This window comes from Nematolebias whitei, chromosome 16 (genome assembly GCF_014905685.2).
Source record: "Nematolebias whitei isolate Nwh7 chromosome 16, NemWhi1, whole genome shotgun sequence".
NCBI lineage: Eukaryota > Metazoa > Chordata > Actinopteri > Cyprinodontiformes > Rivulidae > Nematolebias > Nematolebias whitei.
Window position 1 is genome coordinate 44,227,761 of NC_056513.1, and position 13,744 is coordinate 44,241,504.

A 13,744-nucleotide genomic window follows, 5' to 3' on the forward strand; every position below is an offset into this window, starting at 1 on the left:
TGGAGGACAGATTAATGCATCTAAGGAGGGAGAAAGACTGAAAAATTTATTCCTAAGATACTCAGGTCCAAAAACCAAAACATCAGTCTTGTCTGTTCAACAGGAGAAAATTAAGGGTCATCCATGTTTTTATGTCTTTGACATGTTTATAGTCTAATTAACTGATTGGATTAATTTGGTTTCATGACAAATATAACTGTGCATCATCAGCATAACAATGAAAATGTATCCCATGCTGTTTAATAACATTATCTAATGGGAGCATATACAAGGTAAAGAGTATTCGTCCAAGCACTGAACCTTGAGGAACTCCCTGACTAACTTGGGGGGGATGTATGATTAAGATTCATTATTTACATTTACAAACTGGAATCTATCAGATAGATATGATTTAAACCAATTTAGAGCTGTTCCTGTAATTCCAACATCATATTCAAGCCTCTGCAGTAAAATATTGTGATCAACTGTATCAAATGCAGCACTGAGGTCCAACAGGACCAGTATAGACACAAGTCCATGGTCTGAGGTCATGAGAATACCATTAGTATCATTAGTTTTAGTTTATTGTTGTCATTGTCTACAATTTTGTTGTCTGTACTTTATATGTTCTGTCTGGAACAGGTCCCTCTTGCAAATGAGTCCCCGTGGCTCAGTCTTAGCCTGTATAAATAAAGGTTGAATGAATGAAAAAAGGTGACTTTCATCAGTGCAGATTCAGTTCTGTGGTGAACTCTAAACCCTGACTGAAACTCTTCAAACAGATTATTTCTTTGTAGTTGTTCACGCAACTGACCTGCAACTATTTTCTCTAGAATTTTTTAGATGAAAGTTAGATTAGATATAGGTCTATATTTGTCTAGGATTCCTGAGTCAAGGTTATGTTTCTAAGGGTGCATTCACACCAGCCCTGTTTAGTCCGCTTTAATCGAACTCTAGCTCGTTTTCCTAGAAAGTCCGGCTCGTTTAGGGAGGTGTGAACGCACCATCGAACTCTGTCACGGAACAAAAAGGCGAACTCTGGCCCGGGCTAAAACTTAGGTCTCGGTCAGGTAGAAATGAACTCCAGCGCAGTTCGAGTACAGTGTGAATGCAAACAGACTGGGACCCGCTCCGCAGGGTAAACAAACACATTTCTCTGACCTTATATGGAGCCGTCAGCTGCCTTGTGTGGAAAAACAATATTCTCCATGGTCTTCTGTCTCATCTTCTGCTCATGCTAAGTCCATTTTTGAAAAATGACAAAATATAACTCCTAAAACTGCTAAAACTTGATGCCAATTCGTTTTTATTTTTATTTGCAGAAGAAGAAGAAGACGTGTCTTCAGAGGTTTTGTGTCGTTTTTTTCAGTAGTTCTTGGTGCAGCGCCCCCACAGGTGAGCGGGGGAACAGGTTGGTTCAACAGGTTGACTCGACTGCACAGTGCAGTGTGAATGCAAACGCACCAGCTAAAATGTAAACAAAAGCTCATGAATATTGGTCCCGAACCGAACCGAGTCTATCGGACTGTCTGGTGTGAAAACGACCTTAAGTACATGTTTAATTATAGCAATCTTAAAGCTTTGTGGTACGTAACCGTTTATTAGAGACAAATTAAGCAGATCCAAGACGCGGTTATTAATTAAGGGAAATAAGTCTTTAAATAGCCTGGTTGGGATGGGATCTAGCAGACATGTGGATAGTTTGGATGAAGCTATTATTTTTGACAATTCAGAGAGCTCAACAGGATAAAAACAGTCCAAACTTAAATCAAGTTCTAGTGACATTTTTTAAAGTTATCTCGTCTGACACGGAACCAGAGGCGATACTAGGAATGTTGGTTTGAATTTTTCCCCTAATTGAAACTATTTTATTTATAAAAAATCTCATGAAGTCATCACTACTTATAGTTTTACAGATACATGAATCAACAGAGATAGGAGTTTTCATTGGACTAGCTAGACTACTGAAAAGGAACCTGGGTTATTTTTATTCTCATCAATTAAGGATGAATAATATAAAGTTCTAGCTTTACAGAGTGCTTTTTTGCACGTTGGCAGGCTATCTCTCCAGGATAAGTAAGATTGCTCATCGTTAGCGGAGTTCTGTTCTGTTTTAAAGTATGTAATTCAGAATTGAACCAAGGAGCTAATCTCCTCTGATTCATTACTTTCTTTATCAACGGAGCAGTTTTATCGAGTGAAGTTTGCAAAGTAGTTGTAAAATTATCAACTAGATGAACTAAGTCACTGCTCTCTGATGAATTACTCTGCAAGACAGAGGAAAACAATGGAAGAGAATTTTAAAATTTGGTTACAGTATTTGCTGATAAACATCTGCTAAGGTGAAATTTGCTCTCAGTGACTGTGTAGACATTTAATGGAAACTCAAATGTAATAAAAAAAAAGGTCTATAAAAATTTTAAAATTATATAGCACCTTTCTATCTTATCAATATACTCAAAGCTCTTTACAGCACAATCTGTTGCATTCGGGCCCAAAAAATCCAATCGACCCGGCCCCAGCCTTAAGTCACAATTTCCGAACCTCACCCGACCCGACAAATTAATAGTAATTACAGGTCCGAACCCAGAACCCCCCCGACATTTGTAATAAGTTATTAACAGTCGGGGGACTGAATAAAAGGGGCAGAATATCGGAGCTCCTTTCATGGCCGTAAAACAGCATTTAAACCCTGTTTCTGCCTGCATTCTTCTGCATTACTGAGACACGCAGACAGCTCTGACACACGTCTGCTTTGGGATACACCTGTCGTCTGGGACGCGCGGCTGAATAAAAGGTGCAGAAGATCGGAGCTGAGGGGGTGTTTGTCCTTTCATGGCCGTAAAAGAGCATTTAGCAGTCCATCTGAAGCTTAACTGAACTTTTTACATCTTTCAAGGCCGGTCAGCTCGTGGTGAAATGGCCATGTGTGGCTGGTGAATGTCCGTCCGTCCATCATCTTCCGCTTATTCTGAAGTCGGGTTGCGGGGACAGCAGCTTGAGCAGGGAGGCCCAGACATCTCTCTCCACAGCCTCTTCCAGCTCTTCTGGGAGGATTCCAAGGTGTTCCCAGGCCAACCAAGAGAAATAGTCTCTCCAGCGTGTCCTGGGTCTTCCCTGGGGTCTCCTCCCAGTTGGGAATGCCCGAAGCACCTCCCTAGGGAGGTGTCCAGGAGGCATCCTTACCAGATACCCAAACCACCTCAACTGGTCTTTTCAACGTGGAAGAGCAGCGGTTCTACTTCGAGTCTCTCTTGGATAACTGAACTTCTCACCCTATCTCTAAGGGAGAGTCCAGCTACCCTGCGGAGAAAACTCATTTCATCCGCCTGTATCCACGATCTCATTCTTTTGGTCACTACCCAGAGCTCATGACCATAGGTGATGGTAAGAAAGTAGACCGACTGGTAAACAGAGAGATTTGCCTTACAGCTCAGCTCTCTCTTCACCACAAAAGACTAGAACAGAATCTGCAATACTGCAGATGCTGCACCAATCCGTCTGTCAATCTCACGCTCCATTCTTCCCTCACTCGTAAACAAAACCCAGAGATACTTGAACTCCTCCACTTGAGGCAGAACTTCATCCTCAACCTGAAGAGAGCAATCCACCCTTTTTCTGATTGAGGACCATGGCCTAAGATTTGGAGGAGCTGATTCTCATCCCAGCTGCTTCAAACTTGGCTGCGAACCGCTCCAGTGAGAGCTGAAGATCACGGCAATACAACGCCAACAGGACCACATCATCTGCAAAGAGCAGAGATGGAATCCTGAGGCCACCGAACCGGAAACCCTCCACTAGCTGGCTGCACCGAGAAATTCTGTCCATTAAAGTTATGAACAGAATCGATGACAACGGGCAGCCCTGGTGTAGTCCAACTCCCACCCTGAAGGGGTCCGACTTACTGCCGGCAATGTGAACCAAACTCTCGCACTGCTCATATAGTGACTGAACAACCTGTAACAACGGGCCTCCAATCCCATAATCATAGAGCACCCCCACAGTGTACCCCGAGGAACACGGTCAAATGCCTTCTCCAAGTTCATAAAACACATGTAGACTGGATGGGCAAACTCCCATGACTCCTCAAGGACCCTAATGAGGGTAAAGATCTGATCCGGTGTTCCACGGCCAGGACGGAACCCACATTGTTCCTCCTGGATCTGAGGTTCGGCCAATGATCAGACTCACTTCTCATGTACCCCTGAATAGACCTTACCAGGTAGGCTAAGGAGAATGATGCCCTATAATTGGAGCACACCCTCCGGTCCCCGTTTTTGAAGAGAGGAAGAACCACCCCAGTCTGCCAATCCAGTGGCAGGCCATGTTATCATATAATTGGATTGCAGCTGATCCTAATCCAATTTAAAACCTGACACCGACCCGGCCCGCCCATCCAGCACATTATCATGGCATAGCCCTCCCCGAATTCGGGTCGGGTGGGGCCAGGCTTAGGGCTCAGGTTAGAAATGACAGCTCTACCCTCATTTATCCATTCATACAGCACACTACTTATGTTTTACAAAGAATCATGAGAGCTTTATCACATTCAAACACCGACGGGACACACATTGGAGTCAATGAGGGGTTCAGTGTCTTGCCCAGGGACACTTGCTGGTGGAATCAAACCCCCAACTCTTGCATTGCTGGGTGACTGCTCTAACCACTCAGCCACAGCCGCCCAGGGTAATGAGCTGGGTAAGAAGGTATTATTCTCTGGCCCATCCAGCTGGAACACACTTCAGCAGGATCAGAGGCTGTCCAGTCTCGTTACCCTCAACACATTTAAAAATGTAATGAAATAATGAGAACAAATCCAGAACCACCTGCTTCTGTTTCTGAGTTTTACTATGGTTGTTATTGTTATGTCTGAGGTATACTTTTATTGCTTTTATTATGCTTTTATTGATATGTATTTTATACAAATGTATTTTATTGATGTTATGGTTTCATTTTAGTATAACAGGTCTCTCTTGCAAATGAGACAATTGTGTTTCAATGAGACTAACCTGTATAAATAAAGAAAATGAATGAAGTACATAGAAATGTTTAACGAATGGGTCCTTTACAAGACAACTTGTACTTACTTGTTTAAGCAGAAGTCCATTGTTGCTGAAGACAGCTAGCGGGGTCCCAGTGTTGTCACAAGCAATGTAAAACTCATCCCCACTGCTGATTTCCATAGCAAACACATGACCCTGCGCACAAACACACACACACATGGAGTTTCACTGGATTCATTCAAGGTGAGAAGTTTTTTTGATGAATAAACTTTATGTATCACAATAAGCAATAAAACATAGTTTTAAAAACCACCCCTATTTTCAGTAGATTGGTACCCTTGCACTCAGAAGCACAGCTCTTCATCACAGTGAAACAGCTGAAGTGTTAATAGTTTCCATCAGTTGTCTCATCAGGAGGGTACTCAGGAGAAAATAATCCCCCTCCCTGTGACGCTGTAGTCATTTTCCTCCCTCATTCATTCATTCAACATTTATTTCTACAGGTTAGTCTCATTGAGCCTCGAGGACTCATTTACAAGCGAGACCTGATTTAAACAAAGAATGATGACAACAATGGACAATCATAAAATAAAACATATAAATTGAAGAAAAAAACATAGAAGAAAATGATATTAAAAAACATAAAACAGCTAGATTATAAGGCAAATGTAGAAAACTAAAAACAGGAACATGTCTGCATTGGATTTTCCCATGAACTTAGCAGATGTTTGAAGCCACTCAGAGAGGTCAAGGTCGAGAGCTTCAGGTCTTTTTGTAAGATGTTCCAGGAAACAGGAGCGGAGTAGGAGAAGGCCCTTTTACCTTGTTCAGAGTGCACTGCGGGAACACTGCAGGTAATAAAGTCCTGAGAGCGCACGCTGTAGCTGCACTCACACAGCGACGTAGGAGGAGATGTATGGTGAAGTTAATGATGACCAGTTAACCAGGGAATACAGGGTGCAATGGTGGATGCAGTAGTTTCAGCCAGTTATGAATCTTAGCACACCATGATAGACAGCATCCAACATCTGCAGGGTGCTTGTAGGCCGGATCTACCATACGGGCAATCTGGGCACATGCCCAGGGGCCCCTGGCACAAAGGGGCCCTCGGCCAGCATAGTTTTTTGTGCCGCATCAAACACTTGGCGGTCTGACTCCCCTCATCTGTGTGATACAGCACGGTGGGGGAGGATGGTGAAGCTGATCACAGTAACGGTCGCGATGGGGCACAGTGAATTTCAGATTTTCAAAATAAAACACAAAACCCGATAAAATTCACATATCTCACATTATTCCTGGTGCTTTTACTGTAGAAACGTTTCTCCAAGAAACTTCCGGTCCGACACTGAAAGTATCAGTAATAGAACGTACCACGTTTTTTTTTTTCTAAGTTATTTGCATTCAGTTTTTCAAAGCTAACGTTTTTGTTTAAACATGAAGTTTACTAAAATGTCCTACCAGAGTTCAGGTCCTGCTTTTCACAGCTGCACAAACAACCAGACCGAGCTAAAGCTACAACACCAGTGTTTTGAACATGGACCCAAAACTAAAAAGATTGTTCCTGTGAAACAGTATGGTTTCCATCTTCTACCTACAGATGACGAGTTAAGAAGAATGTGGCTGAAAAATGTGAACTTGAAGAAAACACCCAAAATACTGTTTGTGTGCTCATTTTTTAAACAAACAGTCGACGGACTCAGAGTTTCATACACTTCCTGTCCTGATCCTGCCTACAAAAAGAAAAAGACCTTGAAGAAGAACTGAAGAGCCACTGTGCTTCCTGTGAAGTGAGTAGACCAATAAACTGTTGTGACTGTGCAGATAATACAGGTGCTGGTCATAAAATTAGAATATCATGAAAAAGTTTGTTTATTTCAGTAATTCCATTCAAAAAGTGAAACTTGTATATTATATTTATTCATTACACACAGACTGATATATTTCAAATGTTTATTTTAATGTTGATTATTATAAATGACAACTAATGAAAGCCCCAAATTCAGTTTCTCAGAAAATTAGAATTTTACTTAAGACCAATTAAAAAAAAGGATTTTTAGAAATGCTGGCCAACTGAAAATTACGAGCTTCTACAGCACTCAGTACTTAGTTGGGGCTCCTTTTGCCTGGATTACTGCAGGATATATATACACACATACATATGTACTATATATATATATATATATATATATATATATATAGTAAATAAAAGTAAATAAATACTTTGTACATAAAAAAAAATGACAACAACAATTGAACTTTTATTTTGTAGTCAGTGGCTTTTACTTTCCATTCAAGAGGCATGTCAGAGCCACACTGGAAAGCGTGGAGTTCCAAGTTGCATCAGGTGTTCTGTTTATGAAACCATATTCATTTGAAGATTAATTTCACTCCCCTCCCTCCTGAGGGTCATCAGGGTTTTTGTTTGCTTGGCTCAAAAGCGAGATGTTTTAGTCTGCACATGTGAATTAGAGTGGAACTGACTGGGTATCAGGCTTAATGCTGCATTGTAAGTTTTTGAAAGTTAAAATGAGACCTCCTCCTCCTCCTGACAGACCTCTGCTGCTCAGATGGTCGACTACCACAAAGTGACTATCTGACACAGTCTGGATGACAATGCATTTGTGTTTCTTCGTTTCCTCCATGTTTTTTCATGGTGCACTTTTTAGATTTTCTCACGGACACTAGTGTGTTAAGATTCATTGTCCTGCTGGAAGGTGGACCTCTGTCCCACTCTCAAGTCTCTGGAAGACTCAAACATGTTTCCATCATAAATGTCTCTGTATTTTCTCTGTTCATGCTTTCTTTAACTCTGATCCGTTACCCAGGCCCTGCTGATGAAAAGTATCCCCTCAGCATGATCAGTGTTGCCAGATTGGGCGGTTTTCATTCTGATTTTGTGAGGAAAAATTGCTTTGGGCGGGTGGGGATAATTTTGGAGTCAGATTAGCGGTTTTTGAGTTAACCTATTAAACAAATTTTAAACAATCATTCATCATTACTGGTTCAAAGCTCCCCTGACCTTTCTCCATCACTGATTGGCATCATCGTCATCTCTGCCAGGGTGTTCACAACAGAGAACTGGTGAGGCAGTTTTAGTGGACGCCTAGCTGAGTGGGGGGACCCATTGCTGTGGTACGTCGGAGCGGCCGCCATATTGGATGTGGCATAACTGCTGGTCAACTAATAAAGGAAATGCACTGAACTTTATAAAGCACCGTTCTACAAAGTGTTTTATGTTAATCCCTGTCATTCACACACAGGTTTGTTTATTGTTGTTGCTCTCTAAAATATTAATTTCAATTCAACCTTTATTTCTGCAGGTTATTGGTCTCATTGAGCCTCATCATTTACAAGAGAGACCTGTTTTTAATCAGTTTAATCAAATGTTTACAGATGTTTGACAACCTGTTAAAATATGCCAAAATGCAGGAAATGGCATCTCTTTTATTCCAAATTTTCTGGGGGAGGACCCACAGACCCCCCCCCCCCCCCAGACCACCTGCTGTTTTTGTTCCGACATCAGTTGGTTTACAAACTAAGTCCTGTCTCAGCATGATGAGAGGAGGTAGGACTGGACCAGACACGGTGTAGTTCTTGGTTTTAGTCTCATCTGACCACAACACTTTCTTCAGCATATTTGTGGAGAAACTCCAGAGTCTGACTTAATTTGATCACCTGCTGCCTGATTCATAACAGGAAGCCGAGATGTTTCCACTGATGTTTGAAAGGTTCTTTGGATTTTCAACAACAGCTCTAGGTCACATTACATCATATGTAGACGACCACTTGTACAAAAACTTTTCTTCAGAGCAAAGTGACCATTTCATTTTAGTGCACTGCGATTTTTACTTTTTAGGCTTACAGACCCCAGATCCATCAGGAATGGTACGACGTTCTCAGAATTGTGTCTGTCATTTACCTGCAGATCATAGTAGAAGGAGGTGATCTCGGAGCTGGAGTGGTTGTAGACATGAGTGATTCTTGTGGGGTAGTTTAAATCTGCATAGAAGAACTGAAAGTGATGGCCTAAAGTGTTCTTTGATGCCACGCGCCGACCCAAGCCATCGTAACGGTACTGGATGGTCCAACTGGCTGCTTTGCTGTACACACGAGTTAACAGACCTAAAACGAAACGGATCAACAGAAATAATTAAAGACGAGAATGCAACAGTTAGATGTCACAACAGGAACGAAATAAAATACAGGTTGAACATTTTCTACAGGATTGTTTTATCAGATTATCCAACATTCAATTGATAAAACTCTAAGTAGAAGGCAACTGAACAATTTTAATACTTCAACAGGTCTCAGTGAAAAGGCCTAGACCACTCTTCTGTGCTGTTTTAGAAGATGCCACCTGTAGTTTTTTATACGTATCTGCCCAAAATCTGAGAGGCTTGGATTGTATTACTGACAGTGTGCCTGGTTGGGAAACAAAATTAAGAGTTAAGTAGATAAACTGGCCTTAAATGTCACCCATCTAAAACATGGAATTATTGCTGTCCCCAGGGCAGAAGTCATAGCTGGAGAATTAATTTCAACTCAGTTCAGTTTATTTATAAAGCGCCAAATCACGACAGACGTTGTCTCAGGACACTGAGCAGAAACATTCACATACATTATAAAAGCCAATTAATAAAAACAAGTTAAATCATGTCATATGGGCCAGTTTCTTTAAGTGAAAAACATTTCATCCCCCATCCAGAGGACTTCCTCAGTCTACGGCCTGCCAACCAGATCTGTCCCATAGGTGGCCTTCACTGCTGTGTTTCAAGCCAACCCCTCCTGTTGGAATCTCAGAAGTAGACTTTGAACATGTGCAAACAGGGCCAACCCGTCCAAAACAATCATCATGTACAACAATCAAATGTTTTAGGGCAGATAGCCTAATGATGCTACTCACAGAAACAGCCTGAGGACAACCAGGTGGTTCAGAAAAAGGTTTGTAAGCCTACTTCTGAGATTCCACAGAAGGTTGGCTTGAAACACTGCAGTGAAGGCTACCTACGGGACAGATCTGGTTGGCAGGCCAGACTGAGGAAGTCCTCTGGATGGGAGATAAAATGTTTTTCACAAAGAAACTGGTCCAGATGACACGATTTAACTTGTTGTTGTTGTTGTCCTCTACCTGGATGATTGAGCCTACAAACCTATTTTCCAATTAGGATGCCCAATCAACATGATCTTTACTAAAAGAAGGATTACCAGTATTCTTTCTCCCCCTACAGACTTATACCTTAATGTAAACTAAACCAGTGATAGACAAGGCCAAATGAACCAATCAGATCACTGTAAATAAAGGTAGTGAAATGAGCATCCATTCACTTTTTTCCTCTTATCTGTGGTCGGGTCATAGAGGTAATGGGCCAGCTACTTCTTCCCAGTCCAGAAAGGATTTATATTCTCTCCAGTAAATTCTACATTTGCCTCAGGGTTTCTCTCAGTGGGAATGTCAAGAAGGCATTCTAATCAGATGCCTGAAGAACCTCAGCTGACTGCTTTTGATGAGGAAGAGCAGCTGAGCTCCTCACCCTCTCTAAGGTGGAGCCCTGTCACCTTCTCCTGTATAAAATGCTAATTTTAGCTGCATTGATCCAGGATCTCATTGTTTTACTGCTGATCTATACCATATGACCATGGGTGTTGGAACAAATTCTCTGTCAATTAGGGCATGCTGATGCTTCATTTTTTAAATTTAAATATGAAAAATGGACTTCTGCAGGGGGGCGCACGACGGCACAACTGGTAGAGCTGCTGCCTCTCAGCAAGCAGGTTACACTGGTTCAAATCCCGGGCCGGGGGCCTTTCTGGGTGGAGTTTGCATGTTCTCTCCGTGTGTCACGATCGGGTGGGTGGTTGAGACCCAAATGCAAGCAGGACTCCAACGGTGTCACAAAAAGGTGTTTAATTACAAAAATGCAATAACAAAAATAAAGTGCTGACAGGGCAGCGATACTACTCACGACTCGAGGGAATACTCAGGAAACCATGAAACTAGGAGCCGACCATGAAGGTGTAGCAGGACACTTAATGTTCCCCTCCCTGAGATGCAGCAGAGCTCAGTATATAAAGGTGAGTCACTAATTAAACCCAATCCGCAGCCCCTGACAGTCATTAACTATCTGCACAGGGCAGAGCAGGTGCACATCCCTACTCCGTGCATGTGTGGGTTTTCTCCGGGTACTCCGGTTTCCTCCCACAGATCAAAAACATGCACGTTAGACTGACGGTAACTCTAAATTGTCCCTAGGTGAGAGAGTGAATAGTTGTTTGTCTCCATGTGTCCCTGTGATGGACTGGAGACCTGCCCAGGGTGTTACCCCACCCCCCCACTTCACAGCGATAGTTGGACATGGGCACCAGTGACCCCCCATGACCCTAAAAGGAAGAAGCGGGTAAAAGATAATGAATGGATGGACTTCTGCAGTGATGTTTTAGTCCTCCTTCCCAGGCAGATGCACAATCATTTAAAATTAGAAACAACGACAGACAGATGTGTGTTTGTGAGAATGGGGGTGGGGCATGGAGTATGTGGGCGTTCAACAGTCTGATGACAGGCGGCAGAAAGGAGCCAGGTGGCTCAGTGGTGTTAAGGTGGAGACAGCTCCCAGTACACCAGTCAAGTGAGAATCTGAAACTACCATGTCGTTATTAGAAATTAAGAAAACGTTTAGAGGCAAATCTTCTTCAAAGAACAAGAAAGCCCAACCATAAAGTTCTATCTTATCTGATCTTTATGAAAGACCTCTTAGCTTAGATGAGGTTTGGAATGAGATGCAGAGCTTCCAGCCTCAGTCCAACATGGAGCCACACCGCCATCTCCAGGCTGAAGAATCAAAGAACTGGGACATCGATTAGTGGGATTCAAATGTAAAAGTTTTTAAGATGTGATCAAGTTGTTGCAATTATAATAATATAAACTCAACCACTTCTGTCTTGAAGAAACTTTGGCACAGTTTAATGGCCAATGAATGGGAACTTCAGAACGGACACAAAACCTGAGCTGTGCTGGGCCACGCTTTGTTCTAACTGGGTCATTGTTTGGTTCTGTTGGACATAATAATATGCACGTCACCTTTGGAGTTGTATTCAAATATCTCAGCTCCTCTCTGTCTCAAAACGCCATCATCGTCCAGCCTGTACTGAACATCTCCCAGGCGAGTGATCCTGTCCCTTAGATCATAGCGCAGCGGGGTTAACCGTCCGCTGTTCCCTGGGTTTAGCAGGTGAAGGTTTCCATTCAGGTCGTAGTTATACCTGGAAGGGCAGAAAACATCAGGTTAGCATCAAACATAACAGAAAAAAACCCATGGTCTGTTTTTCAGTTTAAGGAAACATGTCACCTCCACATCAGCTTCTCATTGAGGGAGACCGTCTGCAGTTGTCCATCAACATCATACTCATAACCATATCTGGTTGTGTTGGCAAATGGGCCGATCTTAATCTCACGCTTGGTGACCCGGCCTACGTTGTCATACTGGATAGTGATCCAGTACATCAGAGACCTGAAGATTTCATATTGGATCTCCTTGATGCGGCCATGTTGGTCAAAGTGTTTGGTGTAGGTCATCACAGCTGTGGATATGATCTGACACACACACACACACAAAACAATCATTTCCTTCATTACTCAATGTGTAACATCACTTACATAACACATAATTTTGTTAAAACTTTAACAAGGTTTATGTATCTTCTTCACCAGACGTCTTCAAATAAACTTGAAGGTTGACCTTAAAGTAGCATCTCACTGTGCTGTGGCTGGTGGAGACCAGCTGGTGACTCCGAACTGTGACAAACTGAGAGCAGAGAGGCTCATTTTCTGCTGCAGTCTCACTGAGTCTTTGCAACCAAGTGACCGACAAGCTGTGCAGCAGGTTTTCATAATAAAGACATATTTCTCTCCACTGGCTCCCTGTCAAGTCCAGAATAGAATTCAAAATCTTACTTCTAATCTACAAAGCTCTCAACAACCTAGCTCCATCTTAATGTCCACATTTTGGATCTACTTAATTTGTCTTTAATGGATGGTTATGTACCACAGAGCTTTAAGGTTGCTGTAATTAAACCTTTACTTAAAAAGTCTGACCTTGTTTCAGAATTTCTGGCCAACTATAGACCTATATCTAATCTAACTTTCATCTCAAAAATTCTAGAGAAAATAGTTGCAGGTCAGTTGCGTGAACATCTACAAAGAAATAATCTGAAGAGTTTCAGTCAGGGTTTAGAGCTCATCATAGCACAGAAACAGCACTAGTAAAAGTAACTAATGATATTCTCATGGCCTCAGACAATGGACTTGTGTCTATACTGGTCCTGTTAGACCTCAGTGCTGCATTTGATACAGTTGATCACAATATTTTACTACAGAGGCTTGAATATGATATTAGGATTACAGGAACGACTCTAAAATGGTTTAAATCATATCTATCTGATAGATTCCAGTTTGTAAATGTAAATAATAAATCTTCATACACCAAAGTTAGTCATGGAGTTCCTCAGGGCTGAGTGCTTGGGCCAATACTCTTTACTTTATATATGCTTCCATTAGGTAAAGTTATTAAACAGCATGGGATACATTTTCATTGTTACGCTGATGACACACAATTATATTTGTCCATTAAACCCAATGAATCCAATCAGCTACTTAGACTACAAGCATGTCTTAAAGACATAAAAACCTGGATGACCCTTAATTTTCTCCTGTTGAACAGACAAGACTGAGGTTTTGGTTTTTGGACCTGAGCACCTTAGGAATGAAT

At 42.0% G+C, this 13,744-nt stretch overlaps 1 protein-coding gene across 1 annotated transcript in view; it reads right to left on the reverse strand.

Moving 5' to 3' along the window:
• The window catches only part of LOC119422630 (teneurin-3), a 22,121-nt gene that overhangs the window by 5,244 nt on the left and 3,133 nt on the right, over positions 1 to 13,744 (reverse strand). Inside the window, exons 2-5 of the mRNA XM_037690015.1 lie at positions 12,326 to 12,570; positions 12,058 to 12,239; positions 8,902 to 9,104; positions 5,067 to 5,177 (exon numbers count right to left, since the gene is read on the reverse strand). Of these exons, the coding sequence (XP_037545943.1) occupies positions 5,067 to 5,177; positions 8,902 to 9,104; positions 12,058 to 12,239; positions 12,326 to 12,570 (741 nt within the window). The remainder of the gene's footprint in view (positions 1 to 5,066; positions 5,178 to 8,901; positions 9,105 to 12,057; positions 12,240 to 12,325; positions 12,571 to 13,744) is intronic.